We start from the raw sequence: 26,042 nt of genomic DNA, 5'->3' as shown, positions 1-26,042 counted from the left end.
AGAGTAGGCGAGTGTTATAGCGGCATATGCAATTACTGAGGCGTGCTTACAAAAGAGCGAGGCAGCTGCTATGCACAAAACTTACACGTATATCTTCTACAAGTAGTACTGCACACAAAATGTGCTCAAACCCTTGGTGTTAAATAACCACCACACATGGCCAGTCACTTCTACTGCAACACACATTCATAGAAATCATGTAGGCAGCAAATACCAAAACGTCACAGAGAATCCAAGGAAAATACTAATGAAAATGTAAATCTATATATATATAATATTTTAAATAAAATAAAAAGTATTTTCAGCTACAGGTAGTATAGAACACACATTTCAATAAGGATTCAGTAACATTGAACCCATCAGCTAGTGCAAGAGGAGAATGGAGTGGAAAGCCAGGACTCCACTGCACCTTTCAACAGGTGAAATTTACTACAATCACTACAGAATCAACCAATTATACATAGCCTACCCAGACAGGAAAACATGATACTGATAGATTTAAAAAGTCACCATGACCGTGAATATATTTTTTGCCTTACCTCTAATGTTAAGAAAGTAACTAAAGCAGGAGAGGATTTACAAGCAAAGCTTAAACATATTTGACACGCCCATGAAAGCAATCATTGCTAGGTGTCTAATTTGAGCCTTGATATGGCTGCAGGCAGGGAGCAGGAGCTCAATTCACTAACATCTTGTTCACTAGCCTTTCCAGCACATGTCAAAATACTGGTTGCAATCCATTTCTCAGCCACTGGATCTTTGAAGAGGGTCAGTGATGGCACTGTTAACTTCTCACAGGCAAGACAACAGTGTAGCTTGTGACAGGCACTGGAATGCATCACCAGCTAGTGTGCCAGTGTATCACTGTGCCAAAGCCACTAGAAGAAAGGCAGTGAGTGTCAAAGTAACCCTATGCCATTGCTAACTTCTCTCAACTTTAATCAATCAATCAATCAATCACAATATTTATAAAGCGCACTATGTACCCGTTAGGGTTTCAAGGCGCTGAGGGGGGGGGGCGGTTGCTGCTATTGGTCGAAGAGCCAGGTCTTGAGGAGTCTCTTGAAGGTGAGAAGGTCCTGGGTCTGTCGCAGGGGGGTCGGGAGGGAGTTCCAGGTCTTGGCGGCGAGGTAGGAGTAGGATCTGCCGCCGGATGTCTTACGTTGGAAGCGGGGGACGATGGCGAGGGAGAGATTGGCAGAGCGGAGTTGGCGGGAGGGGACGTAGAAGTTGAGTCTGTCGTTCAGGTAGGTGGGTCCGGCGTTGTAGAGTGCCTTGTGAGCGTGGGTGAGGAGCTTGAAGGTGATCCTCTTGTCCACTGGGAGCCAGTGGAGGTTTTCACAATAGGTGGAATCATTACAAACCTTGCATTGTACAAGTCATATTTTTATGTCATTATCTCTCCTACAACCTTATTATAATTAAGTCTATATTTCTAAATGTATCTTCTCTGCATAGGTTATATATAGACATGTGTTTAGCGTGCTATTGATGTGTCCTTCTCCCCTGCTGCGCTTTTGAATACCTAGCACATTTATAGTAAGATTCAAATTTGTCAAACAACAATTGATGTTGTTGCACATCCTGATCTTCCATTCTCTTTTTGCATTTTCTTAAAATGTGTATTGTGTGCATAGATTAAATAAATAGCAAATATGCTAAAGCAAAGTGTATATGGTTTCATAGCAAAATGTTTTGATTTTATGTAATAATTACGTGGGAGAGAGCTTATTTCACACGATTTTATTCATTATTTTATTTATAGCAATAGTAAAATTAAACATAATTTGACACATCTGAAATTCTCAGAAAATAAATTAACTTGTGTTCTGGATGAGAAATAAACAATAAGGCAACATTTGCTGAGAGCCCTCTTCTAGACAACAGTCAATTATTGGATAGGAAATGTGTTGACACCAGGTAATATGGAGAATTGGCCCGATACTCACCTTAGGACATCACTTTTTGTGTCTCTTGATGGTATGTTCTTTGGTGTTATCTTCAACTGGTTTAGATTAACGAGCCCTCCTAGAGACCTCTGAAACAGCCTGAGTGTCAACAGAGGGTTGGTAACAGGTGGCCTAATGTGCAACAGTGTCCCCATTTCATTGACCTGCCATGTAAATAGGTAGGTAAATCTGACATTGCTGTAAACAATGTTCTAAAGCCATCCACAGACCACAGCAGAATGTCAAATTTGGACAATGAGGTGATCATGTTGGGCCCATTGATTTTTCATTTAGGGCCTCATGAGATCGTTACGGCCCCTTGGGAGGTGAATAATATGGACAAGCTGATCCTCCTGTCAGCTACATGCAGCCATCAGTTCTAATGTTGACATTGGTGAGCATACCCTGAGACTTCCACTCACAGCTGGTCTGGCCCCAGCCCTTTTCATACTGCCCTGTGAACTTGACTGAGTGGCCACAGGTGAATTGTATCCTGGTGACACAGTAGATGTTATTGCTGAGGTTGTCACAGGAGCTAGAGCATAGATGGACACACATTTTGGGTGTTTGGGGCCACCAGGGGCTTGCAGGAGCAGTGATGTAGATATTGGCAATAGGACTCTGTTAGGTGCAGTTGATAGCCAATGCAGATGAGGCAGAAGATTGAGATCTTGCCGCTTCACCTTGTAAAAGAAATCTTTTTTAATACAAGAGTTGCTAATACATTATTTCAACTATTTTGCTATTGCACAATTGCCCTTTATTATCTTAATAATGTCAAACTGCACATCATGATTATTTTCAACCTGCTGATGGAATTGAGGGTCCATGTTAAAATTTTAAGTCCCACAGTAAATATTTATTCTGAGAAAGGTTGATACCTTTCTACGAAGGGAAGGGAAGTTATCTAGCGGTTCACAAAGCAAGGGTGGCATGGTGTGAGTGTGTGTGTTTGCGTGTCCCATAAAAGCCAAGGCTGATGAGCTCTCCTGTTCCAGGTTCCATAATACTATGCCTTAGCATCACCATGCAAAGTACATTTCCTCAAACACTTTGTCAGTATTCAGTATCCGTAATGTTGAACAATCTCAGACTTACTATGGAGGTTAGTGTGCACATAGAGGAATGTTTTGCAATTTAAAAACTAGAATCCATTTAAAATATGTAGATTCATAATGATTCCTTTTGATATTTGACTAGGGGTGGGTGAAAAATTCCACTCCGTTGACAGAGTTTGCAGAGTTTTGCCCACTCCATGTTGCGCTTGGAGCACAGAGTTCTGACAAAACTTTGCCAGCAGCCAAAGGGTAGAGTTTTCACTTATGTGCGGCTCACCAATATAACGTTGGCACATGTGAATGAGAATTTGCATCCCCTAGCATGATTTTTGGGTGCTAGAATGCCTCCTTGCAAGATTTCCCAGTGTGGGTGATCGCGGCAGGTCGAAACTGTTCGTGTTGACAAAGCTGCTGCTCAAGTAGAAGATCTACTTGAGCAGCAGAAAGAAGCAGCTCCCTCTGGCATGCCATGTGGTACAGTTCGTGCTCATTTTACAGTGTGGAACAAGCTCCTGGCAATAGGCCCGAATTCTGCCCACTCGCGCAACTCTGCACAGTCTTGCTGAGTTTTTACATAACTCTGCGGAGTGAAACTCTGAAAGTTCTGCTTATCCTTATATTCTACCAAATAAATATTTTAATATGTAATTTTTTTAAGTTGATAAAATGTCTATACATTTATTACAGGCAATATGAAGGTGTGATTCAAAGGCCTGTGAGTGGAGTTGCTGGGTGAGTTACTCACAGAAAACAGCATATATATTCACCATTATGCCGATAATAATCAGCTTTCGTTTGCTTCAGACACCCAACACCACAAACACGGTCGTACCACTGTCTTCTACAGAATGTCAAACCATTCCTTCAAGAAAGTATCTTCAGAACTGCTGTTCAAGCCCTTGTACTTTTGCATCGGATGGTGGTTATTCCCTTCTCCATGTCCTCATAGACTTTGATTTGGCACTCTTTAGTGGCGGCCAAACACCACAGCACATCTCATCCAGGGCCTGAAGAAATACGACCACATCAAGCCCATCCTGATAGAATGCATTTGGGTCCATTGTCCATCCCACACCATTTGCAAAAGCAGCTGCATCATTCACAAAGCCATCACAACTAGCAACCCTGCTTATCTTGCAGACATGCACACCATCTCTGGTAGTTGTTGGCGCACCAGCAGTCCGCACCGTCGGACTGCGGACTAAAAAGTTAAAAAAAGTAAAGCAATTCAGCAGGACTTTTCCACCTATGCACTCAAGTAACAACATCCCTGTTCCCGTCAGAACTGGCACAATGCTGCTCCAGTTTAGGGATGAGTTGAAGAATCATCCCTTTAAAAACTCTACATCACATTGCATAAACCATTCACAACCTGGATTCCCCTGCTACTTAATAGTTGACTTTATCCTTTTCTCACTCAAGCATTCGCTTGGTGGGAGCTGTGACACCTTCCACCAAGTGAGTAAAAACACTTACTTCGTTTCCAGCAAGTGGAAGCTTTTACATTGGATGGGGTTATGCCATTTCCGATTGCTGGAAGCAGAGTTTTCATCTGTTTCCCTGCCCACTGTCATGCGGGCTGTGAAACAAATGAAACAACTGCTCCTCCATGCAGGGAGCTGCATTTCTAGTAGCTAGTATGCCAGCTCCTGCAGGAAGCAGGGTGCTGGCTGGGGCATTTGGGGCCTTCAGGCTCCCCCGCGGTCCCCAGCAAATCACACTGGGTGCCCAGGGTGGCATTAGGTCGCCTGGGCATGTGGGATGGGGTCCCTGGGGCTGAAATAGGCCTGAGGAGTGGGGCTGTGAGGCCCCCTTCACAGTCTTAACTATGTAGTTGGACCCTAGGAGATGGTAGTTCCCAGGCCCGGGGGCTCCCCGTGGACCTCCTACATCATTGCTAACTTAGCCCCAGGGAGGTGGTGATCCCCGGGCATATAAAGCCCCAGGAGGTGGGTCTGCATACCTATCTCATTTTTTTTTAAAAACATCGGGAGGTGGTGGCCCCCGGGGCTCAAAAGAGCCCATTGGAGGGGCGTGTCTGCTGGGCCTCCTCTGATATTTTAATAAAGCCCCAGTGAGGTTATGGTCGCCAGGGCTCAGAGGCCTAGGAGGGCACCCCCTCCATTTTCTTTCAATAACCCCCAGGACCCCGACGCCTGGCCCACCTGGAGTTTAAACTGAAATCAAGCCCGGAGTCACTGCAATTTTGTGCCAAAATCTGAAAAAAAAGAATTTTTTTACCCTGGCGAGGCCCCAGGGGGGCCCCAGCATTAAGTTTAGGGGGTTAGGTTATTCCTACCCTTCCCCTTTTTCTTTTCTTTCCCAAGGCCATGCTTGACATGCAGTTGGGTGCTTATAGGGGGTCGGGTGCATATAGTGGGTAGGTCGTAGGTCCTGGCTGCAGGCTGGACCCTGTGACCAACACCTGCTGTACATGGCCAAGCTGCACAGGCAAAAATAAAATGGCAATGAAAAGATTTAATTGCAGTTTTATTTTTACTCATGCAGCGCTTACGAGCCCAGAGACATGCTGGGTGTGTCCTCCACTGCTGATTGGCAGCAGAGGTCTGAAGCAGTGTCTTGATTGGATGCTCTGGGCCAGCCAAAGTGACATGCACACTTTGAAGCTCTCCACTCAGCTGTCTTAAGACTCTAGGGCCTGAAGGAGCCTCCAGCCAGGCCGCTCCATCCAATTCAGGTGCTTCTCTCATGCTGGCTAATAGCATGAGAGCAGCGTCTGGATTGGTTAGAGGAGTTCTTCCGGCTTTGGAGAAGAAGAGCACCAAGGAGGGTGCATGTGTGTGTAGTGGTTATTTTGTTGTTAGTGTTATGGTTTAATTTGGGCTCTTCGAGGGAGGGATGGTGTACTTACAGGTTTTGGACAGAAGATGTGGGATTGGGGGCTTATAGAGGGTAGGCTACAGTGCCTGGCCGCAGCCCAGGCCCTGCTGTCAACCCCTGCAGTGCACGGCCAGGCATTGTGTGGGGTTTGCTGCATATAGGGGGTTAGCTGCAGGGTGTTGCCATGGCAAAACCTGGAGGCTCGATTAATGTAAAGTAATTAAAATGACATAGGGTTTCACTGAAAAAAACAAAGGTTGAAGGCTGTTATAGTTTAGTTAGGAAATAGAATTAAAAACCCATAGAAATTCACACAAAAGAATCAAGGGGCACGGGCACAATATAGTTGGGTTCACATTTTACACACACAAAACTACAGAAATTCAGCAGTTATAGTTATGGTTATCTCAAGTAACTATAACTCATGCACCAAGGTAACTTATCTCACTCCCTCACCATGCACTGCTTATTACTCCACATATTACATCTCTCATGACATGTTTGATAACATCATTGATAATATCAATGTAACATTTGAAGTAAAATTATTGAGGGGAAAGCTGTGCACAGCCCGGGTGCAAGTTCTAGTTATCTTACTGCACGTGTTATAGTTACTATGCAGGCCATTTTGCAGTACTTTTAAGTGATTTATATATACATCACTATTTCCACTTCTCTCAGATGAGCCAATAGATGTATGCTTGTCTATTAAATAAAATTGAGTAGCCTTGCTCTTTTCAAGGCCCAAAATAGTCAATTTTAAGTGTGAAGATAATGTGTATGATTTATATGACAAAAAATGGGTCAACTTCACTGTGACTTCCACTTTTCCATTACTTGGTTTTTGCGTGAAATTTGAATAATATATTTGTTCAAAATAATAAATAAATGTAATTTACCAGAATGCAGTGATATGTTAATTTGAAGCAAAAAATTATACATTTTTTATCAAGGCAACATGGATTCATATATTTTGACTTGTGCTAGCAGGATTTTTAAACATGATTTTGTATCAGATAAAGAAAGTATGTGCTATGTCATGATGGTAAGAGTGGGTATAGCTTACATTGTTATGTGGAAATGAATAAATGTTAGGTAGGGGTGTGTGTGATTTGTTGCCAAATTGTAATGTCACACCTATTTGATTGTGTATTCCACATGATTTGGATTACAGAGAGTAAATGAAAGACTATGAATACATATAGAATGTAGTAAGCTGTGAGAGACATCACACAGCATACTTCTATGAATTGATTGCGAACATTGTAGAGATTTCCATTAAGGATTAGGGGTATGAAGTTGAATATGTTATTGTGATAGAGTTAGTATTTGTATTTACCAGTCTTATCTCCACCTGCAAGTCCCTTGATGCCTTCAGTGTTGAGCATGGACAGCACCTTTCCCTCCCAAGGAATAAGACTAATGGGCCTTGCGGGCCCACCACCTGTGGCTAGGGCCTCTTAGTGCATCCTGTAACCTAAGTAACAGACACTCCCCTGCAGGTCATTTCACCACTTGCTGGTGTCCTCCTGTGAGCATCTGATGTTGAAAACCACATTCACCTTATCCTCGATTCTGTCCCACATTTGCCTTCTTTGACTCAAGGTTGCTGTCGTACCTGCTTATCGTTGATTTTCAATGACCTATATTTGTAAACCTGATGCTCTCACTGTCTGCTCTCTAAAATGGAAACAAAACCATAATTTGCTTACTCCAATAAATGGAAACAAACTGTTTCTCCTCCACCTACAAAATATAAAGTAGTAGAATCACAAGAGTTGTCTTTTACTTAAATCTTAGAGGAAATACAAGCCATCCACTAACTCCATATGATTTGATATTAAACATTTTCAAAGAGGCATATCCTCTTTATTAATGAAGGTTTCTAACAATGAGATAAAAATAAGAGATAATCACAAAGCTATTGCAACTCTGACACCTTTAGTCAATCAAATTTCCCCCATGAAAAAATAATTTGATGGACTTGAACTGTCAATACAATTTGCTCATTTGTAATGTGCCAGAAAATATTGAAGGCCAAAATTGTCATCTCTATTTAGAGTCTATGGTACTAAGGCTCCTAAACATAAAATGTCCATAAAAGTTTGAAATACATAAAGCGCATTGTATTCTTTCTCGTCAATGAAAACCCAGACAGATCATTTTCAAAGTTTTATGTCAGCCTCATCTTCTCCTAATCAGGAAAGCTGCATGGAAAATATTATTTCTGCTACCAGCAGGTAACCAAGTGTACATACATCAAGACTTTTCCAAAGAAGCAGTGAAGTTTGCCAACAATTCTCAGACTTAAGATCTACTCTAAGAGCTGCAGGATACAAATATGTACTTTTTGAACCGTTCATGCTGCACATCTGGGAAAAATTATGTTTCTTCTGCTGTGGACCTAATCATCTATCTTAAGCAACAAGACCCTGTTGCAATGGATTCACTACCTTTCAGTTCCATTGAATAGTACAGCTCCTCACAATTTAGTTTACATATATATATATATATATGCAGGTTTATGCAGTGTGTTCTATCTTGCTTCATACCTGTGTCCCTACCTAGCTACTTAATATGAGATCTTGGGGTTTGACCTTTCTATGTTATGTTTATCTAATTTTTATGGTCTGCTTTTTTTTTTTACTATACTTCTCTGTTTTTCTTATTTCCATACATCATATATACCGCTGTGGTTACTCAAAAGAAAATAAACATTGTTTCGCTCAATGTTAAAGGTCTCCAACACGCAGTCAAGAGGTGTTTAATAATAGAATACTTAAAAAGATGTAAAACATATATTTGTTTCCCTCAAAAAACTCACATGAATGACTAAATTCTAACTTCCATGTCAAAAGGATGAGTGGATTCTATTATTTCATCCCTGGCTGGCAAATTGACATGGCTATTCTTTTGTCAAGTCACTCTCATATACAAGTATTCAATCACCATAATGGTTCAGACGGTAGATTTGTATATGATCAAAATTGTTACTCATAAGCTTAATTTAATCATTATTTATTTTCCCACAACAGTTAACCATCTTTTTGAATAACTACCACCACTGAAATTATAAAATGTGGTAATGCCCCTTTTATCATTGGAGGTGATTTTCATTTTATTTGAGATCCTCTTTTAGACTGGATATCTATATCCAATTTTAGACCCACTAAATCCTTTCAAATATTTAAATCATTTTTTCCATCACCAAATTATTTGGTTTTTGGAGATTAGTTAATTGTACAACCAAAGAATTTACCTTTTTCTCACACACATTATACTTTTTCTAGACTTCATTACTTACTTATTTCAAAACATCTATGTACAATGGCCACAAACCCTGCAATTGAAAAAAACCCTCTCAGACCATGCGGTAATCTCTTTTTTTCTCTTATCCTACAGAATACTTGTTCCCTAAAATCTAGATGAAGAATAAACACTGATATAGACGTAAATACAATAAACTCTTCTAAACTTTCCAATAACCCAAATGAGACCTCAACAGTTATTCATTGGGATGCCTATAGAGCCTACATATGAGGTGCTACCATATACCTTATGGCACATGAAAACAAAACATTTTATGTTACATTATCTTCACTCGAAAATAAAGAGCTGAATTGGAGAGATTCATCAATTCTCAAGACACTAAGTACAAATTCCAGGTATAAAAAGTGAGACATAAGTAGTAAAAGAGCATGTTTGCAAATTTATAAAAAAAACATATCACTACTTTCATTCCATTAAATCTTGATAGCTTTTAGCTAATTATTTACATAAAAAAAGACAAACCAAATTACTTCAAATAGGAAATTCAATGGTACTTTACTTTTTAAAGCATAAGATACTGCAAAATAATTTCTATCTTTTCATTCTGCTCCTTATGACAACCCTGCTGTGCTACCAAATGATGTAATTTCTACTTTTGTGAAGGATTGTTACCTTCCCCAAATCTCTACAGAAGACCAGCTCCATCTGAAAATCTCAATTGATATCCAGGAAATCCACCCAGCAATTAAATCTCCTCACTCTAGAAGTCCCCAAGTCCAGAAAGTATTCCAGAAGAGCTGTGTCAAACTCAGCTGTCTCCTACTCTGCTTTCATTATTTCATGATTTTCAGCTCTCCTCCACTGTTGGAGGATCTTTTGAAGAAGCTATTACCATTGTTATACCCAAACTGGTCAAGGACCCTATTTCAATTGCTAATTATCGTCCAATATCCCTTAACAGATTAAGTCCTAAATTCTATTATTAAATCAGATCAAATGGTTTATGAAAGGCAAACTATCTGCACACAATTCACACCTTCTATGTCATGTCTTTTTCTAATAAATTCAAGGATCTTGCTGGGCTGTTGGCATTAGATGCAGAAAAAGCTTTCAGTATCTTAAATTTGCAATTGCTTTTTGACACCTTATAAGCTTTCCATTGCAGCCCTAACTTCATGAATGTGATTAAAACATTATATACTGTTCCATCAGCTACTATCCATGTTGATGGTACCTTCTCCCATGCCTTTAATTTACATGGAGGAACTAGACAAGGGTGCCTTTTATCACATCTTTTATTCTATATAGTCAATGAACTCCTGTGCTCTCTCCATATGAAAAAAGGATATACTGAAATTACTATGAAAGTTACTGTTTTGAAAGTTCCATTACATGCAGATGATATCCGATTGTATGCTACAAATCCTTCTACTTCTGTCCCTATTATTTTGGATGTTAATAGTTAATATGCACATGTTTCTGGTTACAAATTGAATGTAAGTAAAACATAATGGGCCTCATTACAACCCTGGCGGCTGGTTTGGCAATTGTACCACCAACAGGCTGGCAGTACAATCCGCCGTATTAAGACCACGGCGGTAGTGCCGCGGTCGCACTGCCGGGACTGGCAGTTTCCTGCCACGGTTGTCCCGGCGGTTTTAACCTGACAGGGCAGCGCTGCCCTGGGGATTACGACTGGCGGGAAGGGGAGTCGCGGGGCCCCAGGGGGCCCCTGCACTTGGCATGGGTAGTGCAGGGGCCCCACAGACACAGCCCCACTCTGCTTTTCACTGTCTGCATTGCAGACAGTGAAAAGCGCGACGGGTTCATCTGCACCAGTCGCACAGCTGCAACACCGCCAGCTCCATTAGGAGCCGGCTCCAATGTTACGGCCCACATTCCCGCTGGGCCGGCAGTCGGAAACTCTGTTTGCGGCTGGTGGGATTGCCGTCGCATAGGCGCCCGCTCAGCGGTCCAACCTTGGCGGGCGGCGGTAATGAGGGCCAATGTGTTCTCTTAAATGTTTTTGTACTCCGAATATGATAGCAAATACAGATATTTTGTGGAACTCGCGTTCTCTTAAATACTTAAGCCTTTCTTTTTCAAACTCTAACAAGCATATATATAAATTAAATAGTACCAGGTTAATCAGCAAAATTAAAGAAAAACTTAATTTATCGTAAACTCTTCATTTGAATTGGTGGGGCTGAGTAGACGCAAATGGTTATAACGCTCTAAAAATTATACACTTTATCTATGTTACTGATTTTTTTCCCATCAATTTTTTACAAAACCCTATGTAAGTTAATCAGCCAATTTTTTAGAACAATAAACCTGCATGTTTTTGCTTTAACTATTTGCTGGTTCCCAAAAGAGAGGGGGGTATTGGTTTATCTGATTTTAAGATCCATCACAACTAATATTTTATTGCTCAAAATGCATTTTGGTTTCATCCTAATGATCCTTTGCAATCTCCAAAATGTCTATAAACAGAATGTTCTCTATTATATCTCTTTTCTCTACGAGCATTTTTAACAATGACTAATGCAAAAAAAATGGAAAACCTACACCTATCCTTAAGCCCACTGAACCTGCTTTATTAATCTTTGATATGAGATCTTCTAAAAAGGTCTCACTTTGAAATAATCTTAAATTAAAACTTAACAAACCTATTTCATTTTGGGTTTATTGAATTGCTGCAGGTATTTTTTTTATCAGTGATATTTGCCAAGGAGAAACGTGTTACTCCTTTAATGAGTTACCAAGTAAATTCTATCTTCCCTAACATGAATATTATAAATATGAACTCCTATGTAAGTCCATTCTTAACGTTATTTCTAACTCAGTACTATCAGCTTAAGTGTCTGGTATGAAATTATACATTATTGTTTTTAATCGTTCAGGACATGTAGCATCTAAAGTATATAAAAAATGTATTATCGGTATGTCCACTGTGTCTCCCTAAATGTCTAAATGCAGCACTTCCTTAGAGACTCTGCTAACACCTGATCAATAAAAATCTGTTTGGATTCAAAATATTATTAACTTTTTCCAGCTTCTCTTTCACCAAAAAATTGTTTCTGGCCTCCAGACATGGGGGCATATTTTTGAGAGGGCTTGCGTCGTTCTTGCACCACGCAATGTGGTGCATTTGCAAAGCAAGGCCAAAAAGTGTAATTTATGAAGCCATGCAAGGTCATCTCTAATCATTAATAGCTTTAAAGGATTTCCAGCTGTGCATGAGTGATAAGTGTGAGATGTGTTTTGGGGTAAATATAGAGCTGAAATGGCATAAGATGGAAGGTTAGTTTCTTACCTTGCCATATTTTGTGATACCTCAGATCACACAGGCCACATAGCAGCTCAGTGTGCATCAAGGGGGTGAGACAGAGGCCTCATAATAGGTCCACCTCCTGGAAGAGACTAGCTGTCTGATTCCTGGCGACTTTCTACTTTATCTGCCTCCTCTTGTCCTGCCACTTTTTCAGGCCTCCTAGAGGGTGTACCTAAACCCCTAAAACATTGACAGAGCCTGCCAACGACTTCCACATGGCTCCTCTGCTGATGGTGTATGGAGTCAAACTATGCAGTTCCCTAAAAAGACCTAAAAAGAAAGATAACTAAGAGGGCCTCATTATGAACCTCACAGTGGTGGTCGGACCGCCGCACTCCAGGTAGTACAGCTGCCACATTATGGCCCTGGCAGTCGGACCGCCAAGGGGCCGCTGTCCCAGCCAGGGACATGGTTCCTGGTGGGCTGTCGGCGGTCAGACTTATGGTCAGCCACTGCGGTGCTGAGTTCAACGCCGCCATGCTGATCACAATTTCACTTTCTGCCAGTATTTTCATTGCGGGGAACATGCCATTGAAAGGCAGAAAGTGCGCATTCCGAGGGTGCTGTTGTGCTATGGTACTGGCATGGGTTCCCTTAAAGGGGGCCAAGACCCATAGCACTGTTCCCATTGAGCTGACCAGCAGGAACATCCTGATATCAGGTTCCCGCTGGTCAGCCTGGTGGGAACACTGTATTATGTGTGGGGGTGAGGCCTCTGGGATGACCACGGTCTTATCCCCATGAGTTTGTAAGTCGGCTCGCCCGACCGCAAAACTCATATTGAGGCCCTTAGTCTGTCTCCTCCATGAATGTCCTCTTCCTGTTGAGGGAGACAGGCTGCATTTTGTAGGGTGAATCTACAGTAGGGCATCATGCAAATCAAACAGTCAAAGGAAGAAGGAGGAATTTGAATGCAGTTTCCCTATATTTCCATTCTGGGTTACCATAGCAGAGCTGGGTCACTGCATCCACTATGGAAATCTCCACTTACAAGTGTAGTTAAGAAATCCAGTCACAGAAGTTACTTATAATACCATCCCTTCATGTGGGTGTGCGGAGACTTGTAAATCCTAGGACTAGGCAAAGATTTCCACTTGGAATTGGTGAATGCTCTCCAGGTGGAAATGTCTGCCCACGCAGACATCTACCTGTGTGAAGATTTCTGCGTGTATGGAGTGGATCGGTTCATTGGGTAGAGAAATGTGAATGGAAAGAGTTGTTGGATGGTGATGGTTCATTGGTGGACTTGATGGACAGAGTAGATGGATAGTGTGGCTGGATGGATTAGGTTAATAGATTTCCTGATTTAGATAAGTGGATTGAATAGGTTGGGCTGGGTGGATCTTTTAAGTATATGGACTGATCAAATGGATTGGAATGGTGGATGTACTGAAAGGGATGGATTAAATAAATTTGATTGGTGCATTGGAGTCATGATGGTTTGAGAGATGGCTTGAGATGAGTGGATGGAAGGACTGGGTTAATGGCGGCCAATGTAGGCCTACAAGGCTGGATCCATGCCATATATCTAGGATAACACCAACCTTATTAATAGATGTTTCTAGATTGATAATATAACATCCTGGAACTACATTGGACAAACACAAATTAGTTTATTGGACGGTTACATTGTTTCAATATATTAGATAGATTGGATAATTAAATTAGAGGGATTATTTGGGTTGGTTTAGATATTTGATTTGTATTATGTGCCTAGTACAGATAAGGAAATAGAATATTTGTGTGTTCTTTTTATATGGATAGACTAATAAGATAAGATTTATTTCATTTATCACACATCTCACAATCCTCACAGATATGTACTATGCAAATATATTTATACTGCACATATCTGTCAGAACTGCTACCTCTAACCACTGAACTAAACTTCACAGGAAAACAAGTACAGTGACTAGAGAGGCCTGCCAAAGATCTTTTTTCAACATAAGGTGATCGCATTTTTACAGCATTATCTTTTAGAATGGGGGGGTGGATGGATGTATGGATGGAAGGGAGGATGAAGGTAAGTTGGAAGGGTAGGGTAAGTGGAATTATTGATTTACATTGGTAAGTGGATTGATGTAAAGTTCAATCAGATGAATTGATTGGTTGGATCCACTGGCTGGTTTCAGTATATGATAAATTGGCTACATGTTATAGAACACATGGATAGCTGAATGGCTTGAATTGGTAAATTAGTTAGATAACTGGATAGCTTGATTAAATGGATAGACAGGTACATTAGGTAGAATTGATTAAATGCACCTGAGTGGAATATTAGGTAAATATGACAGATTTAATAGTTGAGATGAAGAGATTTGTGAAATAGATATTTTAGATAGCCTGGATACATGGTACAGACACATACATCTTATTGATAACTAGAACAATGAGATAAGCTCTGTTCATATAATTGAGTATATGATGACTTGTGAATATTGTGTCTGGAACTAACTTAAACCTCCTGACATAATCAATGAGGCAGCAGATAAAAAGGTTGGTTTTGAGTGCAGCTCTGAGCCAGGGAAGGGCATTATCATAGTAAATAGGCTGGATGGGGGAATAGAATTGAATGATAGGTTGTTTGGGTGGATGATGGGTATTTGTGGTTCACAATGGTTGATAGACTGGTTGGATTGATAGATGGGTAAATCAGCAGAATCAGTGTATACTGATGGGCTCTCTCAATCCACACCCCAGTGTTCCCATCTAGAGGAGGGCATCATAAAGTTGCAAGAACTTTAATTTGAACCTCCCTAGGTGTAATGGTTGTAAAGTCACACCTTGACTCCCCTTACTTTCAAGTTAGTAGTGTTATGTATAAACCAAGACCAACATTCATTATTGTCAATTTTTACAATAACAATTTTTCCTTTTACAATGTTGACATTGCTGCTTCCCTTGAACAGACTCTAGGCAAAATTGTATGCAATTTTAATATGGAGTTTACTGTGATTTGGAAAGGGGGCGACTTCAATTGTAGATTATGCTCATTGTATGATCTTCTATTTTGGGATTCTAGGATATGAAATGGAGGGTTGCCCCCATTTTTAGCACAGCCCTTGTGGGGAGAATTTTAATTCTATTTTAAATAAAATTTCCTTTTGTCTGACCATTATCCTTATGCCCGTTCTAGTTCTGATCATATCACCTACATAGGAAGAGGCTAGGGCAGTCTGATTGACTTTATTGTACTTTTACATCATTATAAGCCCAGAACTATCACTTTCTCTATCCTGCAAGTTTGCTTTAGTGATCACTATCCAGTGTTCCTATCTTTTAATATGGGTATAAACAAATACATAACGGCATCATCTATTATGCCAATAACATTCAGCAAAAACAAGGGGATCTTACGAAGGTAGTTGATGGTAAGCTCCGGCGCCGTATTGAAGGAACTATTAAGGAGAAGCTGGTGGCAGGTGTTAGCTTGCCTATATCATGACCTAAATACCAAGCTCTTGTTGCAGGCTTTTGAGGGAATTTGCCACACAGTCATCGATCTCTTGTAAATTGGAACAAAACATAGCGAGCATAGACCACAAGAATGGTTAGATAGTAATTCTGCAAAGACTCACAGGAATCTTATACTTGCCTTGAAACAGGTGCTCAGAGATAAGGGAATAGTAAGTACATGTAGGCAACATAATAAGCAGGCAATCATGCAGAGGAAGATGGTCATTAGACAAGAAGCATGGGACAAACAGCACAAAGCAAGTGTAAGGAAGGACCTGTGTTTGTTTTGGAAGACAATCAATGATACTTACCTTAAAGATAATCATAATTCAGACATTGATGTCATCATTCCACCGCATGAACAGGTTGAACACTTTTCTAGAATGTATAATAGCAACTTATGAGGAGGTTAGACACATACTTGAACAGAACGCAGGAATGCGGAACAGAGGCCTACGGCTTGGATGGGGTGCCAGCTGACCTCTTTTTGGATAATCTCACTTTTTGGTTACCATTACTTACAAAGGTCATGAGAAGGCCAGTATTGAAGGCCACCCTAAAACATAGTCAATTGAAATTATTGTACCTATTTTTAAAAAAGCTGGCAAAGCAGACCCCTGCTGCTGTTGCCCAATGTCTTTAATTGATATTACAAGCAAGCTTATGGGTAGAATTTTACTTGCCCAGCTACAGGTATGGGTGGCAAAAAGGGGGTGTTTCTCTGATGTGCAGTATGGGTTCTGACAAGGCCTCGGCACTGTGGATCAGTTTCTTACTTTTCATCTTATCATCAGTTAATATACAATGGCAAAGAGTTATCTAGGTTTTATGGACCTGCAGTTGGCTTTTGATGGGGTGGATAGAGGGAAACTATGGGCAAACATGCGTGAAATGGGTATAGACACAGCATGGATGCACTTCATAGCTCAGATGCATGAAAATGTAACAGGGTGTGTTAGGTACTGGAGAAATGGCGAGTGCACTTACTCAATTGAAATTAAACTTGGAGTAAGGGAAGTTTGTGTACTGGCCCCCTTCCTATTCTGTCTTTATAATAATGACTTTGAGAGCCATCTTAGTTCAGGGGAGGCAGGCACTGTAAATGTGAGATGCAGGAAACTACCCACCTTACTGTATGCAGACAACTGTGTTCTAATTTCAAGAACGGGAGTAGGCATACAAAAAGTGTTACATTTGTTTGTCTCATTTATGGCTCAGTTTGGGCCTAAAGACAAACACTTTCAAGTCTCATGTCATGGTTGTAGGCTTATCCATCCCCACCCTGAAACCATGCACCTTCAATAGAGACAAACTCCTCTATGTCCCTATCTTCACATATTTAGGGTTCCACTTTGATCAAAGAAGTACATGGTCACATTTAATTAAGTCCAGTTCAGGAAGGCTCTTCGACTGGCCCACGTCCCCCAGCTATCGTCTTGGGACCCCACGGTTGATAAGCTACACTTTATGAATGATGATTGATCAATAGTTTGATCAAACCACTGAGGCCCTGTTCAGATTTGCAGGGACTCTGGGCCTACACATCTGGTTGCCTTGATCAATATTTGCACTGCATGTTGCTCCTCTACAGCTATAAGTGGAGCCAGGGTGTGGGGGGTATCAAGATGTGTTGTGCCTACAGGTTGCTGAAAACCTTTTTTTGAGAAATATTTTGTCCGCTCCCAGCAGCCTCCCTATATTGCTTTGCCATACAGAGCTATGTAGGGTTCCCTTGGAAGAGCGCATCAAACCAGCTCCCATTATGTTATGGAAAGCAATCTGGACTAAGGAAGAAACCTGTCTCTATCAAGCCATAAATAATAATTGTCTCCTTCTTGACAATGTACTCAACATTGCCTGGCTGAGATACATAAAGAAACAGCTTGACATTCTAGGTAGAATGGACTGCGATCAGAATTCACTGCAAATTGCCATTATCTCAAAACAGCAGTTAAAACGGTATTCTTTAATTGCTTTCAAAAATAAGAGAGAACCCAGAGATGGGGAAAAAAGAGGGTATGTGAGTTTCTCCCTCTTGTCACAAAAGACTTTATGGATCCTTAACTTATGTTCCCATTCACCCACTCTCAAAGATTTTATCTGATTAGATTTAGGTTTGGTGTAGTCCATTTTTTGGTACCATACCCCGGTAGCATTTACTGTGACTCCCTACTTGATTCTTGTCCTTGTGACGCCAAGTCTAGCCAGTCAATTATGCATTTTCTTTTTATTGTAAATTGTACTCCGTTGCAAGAAAACAATTTTTAATCCTGTTATTGAGGTCTCCTAATATTAGAAGATGTAGACCTGCCCTGTTTTATTTACAGATTTTAAAGTCAGAACATACTTGCCTGATGATCTATAAATATATCTCAGCTGCTGAACATTTGTGAAATCTAGTGGGGGAAATACTCTTTATTTTTACTGCTATTTGTTATGCAATATCATGATGGTATTTTGTTTTGCATACTCACAAGACACGTTAGATTATTAATGGATGTAAAAATACTTTCGCTCCTGAATGCATAAAGCTAGTAGGATATCTATGACTCCAGCAATCTTTTAGTAGAATTTATAACTTTATGTTGTGTGACATTACCACAGCATCCTTGTTTACATCTGGAGAAGTCACTTCAGGTTTGTAATGGATGTAGTGGTATTTATTGAGCCTGTATTCACAAAGCCAATATAACACTTTTGGGTTCCAATGACTACCTAGTTGAGTTTTTAATGAATGTGTCAGAGATCTCTTATTTTCTAATAATCAGAAGCTCTATCTAACAATTTACTGTTCTGACGAATGTGAGTTCAAGCATCTGACATAATCCTGATAAATATTTAGCCCACATCTTCACCTGTCACTTTATGATTCTACATAATAAAATGGGTTGTTTGTTATGAAAGCCATATCTGTATGCTGTTGAGACCTCATGAACTGTGGATTTATATGAGCCAGGATTCTTGTATTTAGTTCTTGTAAGCTGCTATTGTAATGAAGTATTTTATTATTGTTTTTAATGTGCTTTTAGCTGTATTTATCTTTTATGGTCTGTGTTTGACCAAATCAAGATACTTCAGATGGGTAAATTGTACTGATTGAATGAATAAATACAACAGATAATACTAGTACATAACATGTTTAACTAGATTGCTTAAAGCTCTGGATTGAATAGATTTGAGGGATACCTGGGTAGGTAGGGTAGATCATGGAACACAATGAATGATGGAATGATAGATTGGGTGGATTAATTGATGGGTAGATCGTTGATGTTTTTGGCAGATTGATGGATTGATGGTTTGAAATTGGATTATGCAAGAAAGGTTGGATGAACTGATTGCACTGATAGAGAGTTGATATTGGATAGAATGTATGAATAAGATGAATTGATTCAAATACTAGGATATAAGATTAGATCGATAAAATGAAACAAAGGAATAAATTGCAAAGCTCTATTTTTTTAGCATTGTAGGGAGTTTGAGAATTTCACATTTCAAAATATTTTGAGATGTACCAAAGCACTGCCTTAAATGTAGCTATGGTAAGTCATTTTTAAATTGTTATTTTAAGAGAGTTGTAATCAGCTACATATTCATTCCATTCATGTTTGTCCATGTGAAAACGACTCTTTAAACAAATACTTCTTGTCATTTCAGGTATTCTCCAGATTGACACCTCTTAGGATTGGTTACTATGATACAAACAGTCATTTTCCATCAACCCCCAGCATGAGAAGAGTTGTCCATGAAACTAAAATGATCCTTGAAGAAGCAGGACACACAGTAAGTCTTGGTGATGGCCTTAACCTGATTTGCTACATTGAACTGACAAATACAATTTTCATTGCTGTTCAGCTTATAAGTGACAAATCATAGTAAGTAGGCACCAATGTAAGGTTTTTTATTATTTTTAAGTTGGTCCAGTTGCTGCATCAGCATATCACTATTATGTGAAATACTGGACCATTTACAGTCACCTGCAATAAGAATCATAGGCCCTCAATACAACCTTGGCGGGCGGCCGCAATCCCGCCAGCCGCATTAAGACATCCAGACAAAACAGAGTTTCCGCCCGCCGGCCCAGCGGGGATGTGGGCCGTAAAATTGGAGCCGGCTCCTAATGGAGCCGGCAGTGTTGCGGCCGTGCGACAGGTGCAGCTGGACTCGTCGCCCTTCTTACTGTCTGCTGTGCAGACAGTGAAAAGCAGGGTGGGGCTGTGCCTGGGGGCCCCGCAACTCCCCTTCCTGCCAGCCTTTCCATGGCGGTCTCTACCCCCATGGACAGGCTGGCGGGAAGGGGAGTCATAATCCCCAGGGCTGCGCTGCAAACAGAGCTGCCCTGGTGGATTGAAACCACCGGGACAACCATGGCGGGAAACCTCCGGTCCCGGCAGTGCGACCGCAGCGCTGCCACTGTGGTCGTAATACAGCAGATGGTACCGCCAGCCTGTTGGCGGTACAATCGCCAAAACAGCCCTGGCGGTCTTTGACCGCCACGGTTGTAATGAGGCCCATAGTCCTCTTCAGGTTGTGCATAATTTTCTCCCCCATTTTTGACTTTTCTTTTGCACGCCATACATTACCATAATGAGCTGTGTGCTTATTTGTACGTGTGAGGTGTCTAAAGTTAAAAAACAAATGGTGCTAAATTGAAAAAAACAGAAAAAGGTCTTTCAGAGATTTTCTAGAGAAATGTTTAATCCATGGTGAGTTTCTCTAGGTTCCAAATATACTAACCTTACATAGAAAGCAAAATAAATTGAAAGTAGTCGACTAACAAAATTGGTAGTATTTAATTGTTTTGTAACTGCATTTATATGGTGCTTTATGCATTGGTGAGGAGCCATAGAGTGGTTAGACAGCAGGCTTCTCTGTGGGGGTAGTATTAATGCAAGTATGTATGCCTGTCATGTGGTCTATATAGGTAGTGTATGATATGGACGGGTGCATGAGAATCACAGTTGTGATTTTATTGAGTTATTGTCATAATGCCTATGCCTGAATTTGAATAAAAACAAGGGAGAGTTGATTATGTGGACAAATGGGGAGGAAGACTGAGTGTGTTATGTCATTGCTAGTGTGTGGAAAGTGTTTTGGTGTTATCTCTGTATGGCAGAGACTGCCCTGGCTGTGTCAGCTCAAGCACAGCTGCACCTATCTATGGCAGTAGGAAACATATCTGCCAGAATAGGCATTATAGTGCATGCATATATCTGCCATCTGTGGAGATATAGCTTATGCTAGTTGGCTAAGATGTAAGACTGCCAGGCATGTGACAATTGGAAACAAGACTGGGAATGTACATGAAAACGAAAGGATGGAGAAACTAAAGGAAATTAAACATAAAAGTGTAGATAAATTGTATGGATAACAAAAGACCACAAGAAGTTGCATTTCTGAAGTTCCGATATCATTCACAGCTTTTTGGACAGTTTGTTTTAGCAAATTCTGTAGGAAACGTGTAGGTGAACTAGCAACATTCTTGATGAAAGTCAAGCTTGCTTGACATATCCTGAATCTGCTGGAATATTTCTCTCTTCAGAACCAAAAGCTTCTTAGTGAATGGGATTGGAGAATCCACTGTAAACTGCATGATGTTTTTATCCATGGGAAAGAATCACCCAAAATAATGTTTTTGTAAATATGAGGTTTAGAAACAAGTGGATTGGATATAAGCTTGCTTTTGAGACACTACCTCTCTCTTCCACACAGCTTATACCCTTTACACCACCTGAACTGGACTGGAACCCATTCGAACTTTTTACACGGTTATTCTTTGCTGATGGTGGATCAGCATTTTTGGAAAAATTGTAAGTACTCAATAGTTCATTTGGTGATATTTGTAAAGAATGCATGGGGATCAAGCAGTGAGCATACCCCTTTTCCTCTGTTCTACTCTCATCTACTAGCCATCTCGTTAAACAAGCAAGAGAGTAAGGCACTATGGTTGGTTAGGCAGTAGAGATGGATAGACTGGAGATCAGATGACAATGTGTTAATGTAAATTTATAGATATTGATGTCTAATGGTGGATGCTAAGAATGAGTATCAGAACTGGGTTGTTACTGTGTATTTTAATATTCATGAAAGTGGCGGGATCAGTTGGTACTCAAATTCATATTACCCATTTTTCTCTGAATATGGTGGCCCATGGATAGTAGATCATGTCCTGGAATCTTCTAGGGGCGACAAGAACCGTGGTACAATCTTATTAGCAGATTAAAGTCAAGAGTTCAAACTGTTTTGGTCTTTGTTGACCTAACCTGGAAATAGGTCACCATGACTAGTGGAAATGTCAAGCTTCTCAGTGAGCTTATTGTTTAAAATAGGGGATTTCACCTTATTTTATGGCACAAAATAGTTCCACACAAAGATCATGTTTATTGATCATTAGTTTCCTCTGGCCGACGTCCTCCTTTTTAGATTTTGATCAAGCCCAAGCTGAGAACAGTATTCTTGTTGTTAAATTATATCCTTGGGAGGTATTTGGGCATGCTTTATATATGTATTTGTTAATTTTCAAATGACTAACATTTTTTCCAGGCTAATAAGTTAGAGTCATTTATGAAGAATCAGATCAGCCTAAATTTTATCATGTTACTGCCACCTTTATTGTATAAGTGTTAATGTTTTATTGACACTCAAAGCAAAAGGACAGATGCAAACTCCATGCAGATTTTTATATTGTTAACAAGAGTCTTGAGTAAAGTGAAGTTTTGTTCCAGGAGGATTACATTATAGAGTGATAGGAGTGATGGATTCATGTTAGGTTTTCAGAAAATGAATTTAAAACAATGAATCTAAATTACATTTCTTTACGTATTCAGTTGGTATTCTGAAAGTCTAGCATAGATCCTGCCCTCCTAAAACTAAAGTGAAAGCTCATGATCTGTCTAGTTCGTCTTAGAACTCAAAAGATCTTGTGTTAATCATCATGGTTTCAACAAATACAAGTCCACAGTATATATATCTGTATTATCAATATCCATCAAAATTAACCCGTGGGTTGCAACAGGTCTTCGCAAAGGAATTTATGATCCTTGTGGCAAGATCCTGACTTGTGCAGCATTGTATCATGATTGGCCATCAAATGGTACCATCAACCACGAGGGAAGCTATACCTAACAATCAAAGATAGCTGCTGTTTCTCAATAGTAAATAAGAGTTCTTGGCTTGTTGGGAATCATACTTCATTGTTAGGCTGATGCCATGGATTATGTTCTACGTGTGAACGGAGCTTCAGTCTAGGAAATGCTGACACTCCTTTAGGACCAATAGCCTTTCTTTTGGTGACAGAAACCTGTCTCTGTTATATCTCGTGTGCCTCAAAACGATTCTCACCTCCTTGGGACATTGTCCTGGGAACAATATAGTGACACCAGTCATCTTAGACTAATCAGTGGCTTCCTTTTCAGTAGAGTAATGTCCCAAATCATCAAGTACACAATCCTTGCCCCATCCTAAAGAAGTCCACTGCAGCTATTGATAATCTGTCTAGTTATCAACCTATCTCTTGCCTACCTTGTGTAGCAAAGGCAGTTGAAATAGTTGGCTTGTGCCATCTGCCAGTTGGTGGCATGATATCCAATAGTCATCTGCCAGTCTTTCTCAATAAGAAGACTATTGAGCTAGGCTTTCTGGGAATATATGGGGGTTGGGAGAAAAAAGAGAGAAATACACCAAAAGCACAGCTCTTCTCTCAGTGAACACTGGCCTCCTGCATTGGTAACGGTAGAGTAAATAGTCTTCTGGTAATATTATGTATAACAGAGAATAGTGTATCTGACAGTCTTCCATAAACATCACCACCTTTCCTCCCGAATGCAAGCTGCCCATCAAGAGCTTACTTTATGCTCCAGGAAATACTGCTGTTTATGATCTTAGAGAGTTTCCTAAAGATCTCTCCTGACTTGGAAGCACCAGAACACCAGATAATTGTTTCACCTGTAAGATCAGGTAGAGGCAGCATGCATTGGATTGCCACTGAACACTCACAGAAATCATTGTGCAGAAATGAATCACAGTAAGATAGCTAAAGAGGAGGGAACGCACCCACAGGGAGTGGAACAAAATTCTGACCAAATTAAGTGGAAACCAAACAACCAGTCAAGTTGTGAGGAAACATGGTGCTCAAAACTGTCTCTTATACTTCCCCAGACAAACCTAGCTCTGTAATTCTAGCATTCTGATTCTGAGTCTGCTTGGACTGCCTCTCTGACTGTTCCTCAGTCCTTGCCTCCATAGACTAGTCCTACATACCTCGCAACCCCTTTCTTCTATTAACTATCTGAAATCTTACAGAGTGATGTATTCTATGACCCTTGATGCCCCCATAAGTGACTATCAGCCAGTCTTCATACCAAAGTGAGAAATGGCGACCTCTCTATTAACCATCATGGAAGACTAGGGCATTGATGGATCACTACATACGTCGTAAACCCTGCCTCCCCTCAAGGGCAACCCAGCAGCGTGAGCGTGGCATACCCAGCAAATGTTTTAGAGAAAGTAATCAACTGATGACTCACCAACCACCTCAACAACCATCAGCTCCTAGATGCTACACAGTACAGATTCATGCCCAACCACAGTACAAAAACACCACTTGTTGCTACCACAGACAACATTCACATGATCCTTGACAGAGGAGCTACAGTAGCTTTTGCTGGATCTGCTCCTTCTTCACGGTTAGAACATAAGCTGTCAGTCTGGATTTTACAAAAAGCACCAGACACCTCCACAGAACGCCTACTAGCACACATCCCACGCATACACAGAACCAGGTCAGGAGGGAAGCTGTTCTCTTACATCAGTCCTAAAGTGTTGCACATTCTCTCAACCATATCGGAGCCTCCTCTGCTCCTCCTGAATTTCGCAAGAAGATTAAGATCTGGCTTTTCAATTAACCAACCTACCAGAGGCAAGGCAACACACACACCTGCTCAGTTCTAGGATACCCTTGCTGGTGATAGTGTTCTTTAGATATGCACATAACAAAAGACCATGTACTGTATGCTCCCACCAAGGATGCCGACAGGATTCACATAGAGGCTCTGTCCCAAAAAGGACATCTTCCCCTTTGCAAATCAGTTGTCACCTCCTTTAGGTATTAGCAACTTATTAATGGTTTATAAGTGCAATTGCAGTTGCAAACCATTGATACAGTACATACCAAAATTAAATGAACCTCTTCAAACACTGGAACCCTGGGTGCTTATCTCACATGATTAGGCTATTTTACATTGCATGTTATTGTGCAGCAACTAGACTTTTGTCGATAACCTACATATTTTGAGATTCATTCATTGGTCATCACATCTGCAATTACCAGCACAAGTCTCTTTCACTATTCCCAGGTAGCGAAGTCTTTTCAATCAGCCTTAGTTTATGGAAAATGTTAAAGTAAAGGGTGATATTGGGGTACCTTCATACCCAATTCACCTGAGAACGTCCAGAATCCGCCCATCAGTGGAAAAACAACAAAGCTTTCCCAAACATTTCCCAAACTCAGGGCCTTATTTAGATCTTGGCAGTTGCACTACCAAGATGCGTCAGCAGCAGACTGGAGAAGCCTGTTAAGTTGAAGGTGTTCCGCCTGCCGTATTTAGATGCTACAGCTCAGCAAGTGGTGGACTGGTGGCAATTCACTGACAGAGGGAGGACATCTCAGGACCCAATGGACATCAGACAATGGCAGTGGCTACTGAATAGAGGTAAGTGACACACACACACATACACTGTACCTTTACCATATTTTTCCCCCTGCACTACACACAACACACCACATACGCACAATTATCTATTGCCATTCCACAACAACACAACATATGCATGCCGCAAACAAACATTAACGGACATCCATGACACAGCATACATTCACCATTGACATTGCTCCCACACATGACACAATCACAACAACCAACACAATTCCACACTCATCTACACAAACACACACACACAGGCACAACTACACACATCATGAAAATGACAACCACATAACACCACTCAACTGAATGTTCAAAGCAGCAACACAATACACAACACAACATAATCAACATCACAGCTATATGCAGTTGGCAGACATACTGACACAACCACAGCACCCACTCCAGCTCCTTCCCACACACCCAGCCAATCGCA

At 40.7% G+C, this 26,042-nt stretch overlaps 1 protein-coding gene across 1 annotated transcript in view; it reads left to right on the top strand.

The window, feature by feature from the left end:
* LOC138293500 (vitamin D3 hydroxylase-associated protein-like) overlaps window positions 1–26,042 on the top strand; it is a 392,308-nt gene that overhangs the window by 271,681 nt on the left and 94,585 nt on the right. The window contains exons 8-9 of the mRNA XM_069232738.1: window positions 19,563–19,688; window positions 21,618–21,715. Of these exons, the coding sequence (XP_069088839.1) occupies window positions 19,563–19,688; window positions 21,618–21,715 (224 nt within the window). The remainder of the gene's footprint in view (window positions 1–19,562; window positions 19,689–21,617; window positions 21,716–26,042) is intronic.

This window comes from Pleurodeles waltl, chromosome 4_2, assembly GCF_031143425.1.
Source record: "Pleurodeles waltl isolate 20211129_DDA chromosome 4_2, aPleWal1.hap1.20221129, whole genome shotgun sequence".
NCBI lineage: Eukaryota > Metazoa > Chordata > Amphibia > Caudata > Salamandridae > Pleurodeles > Pleurodeles waltl.
Note: the sequence above shows the minus strand (reverse complement) of the source record. Positions and strands in the feature narration are given on the sequence as shown.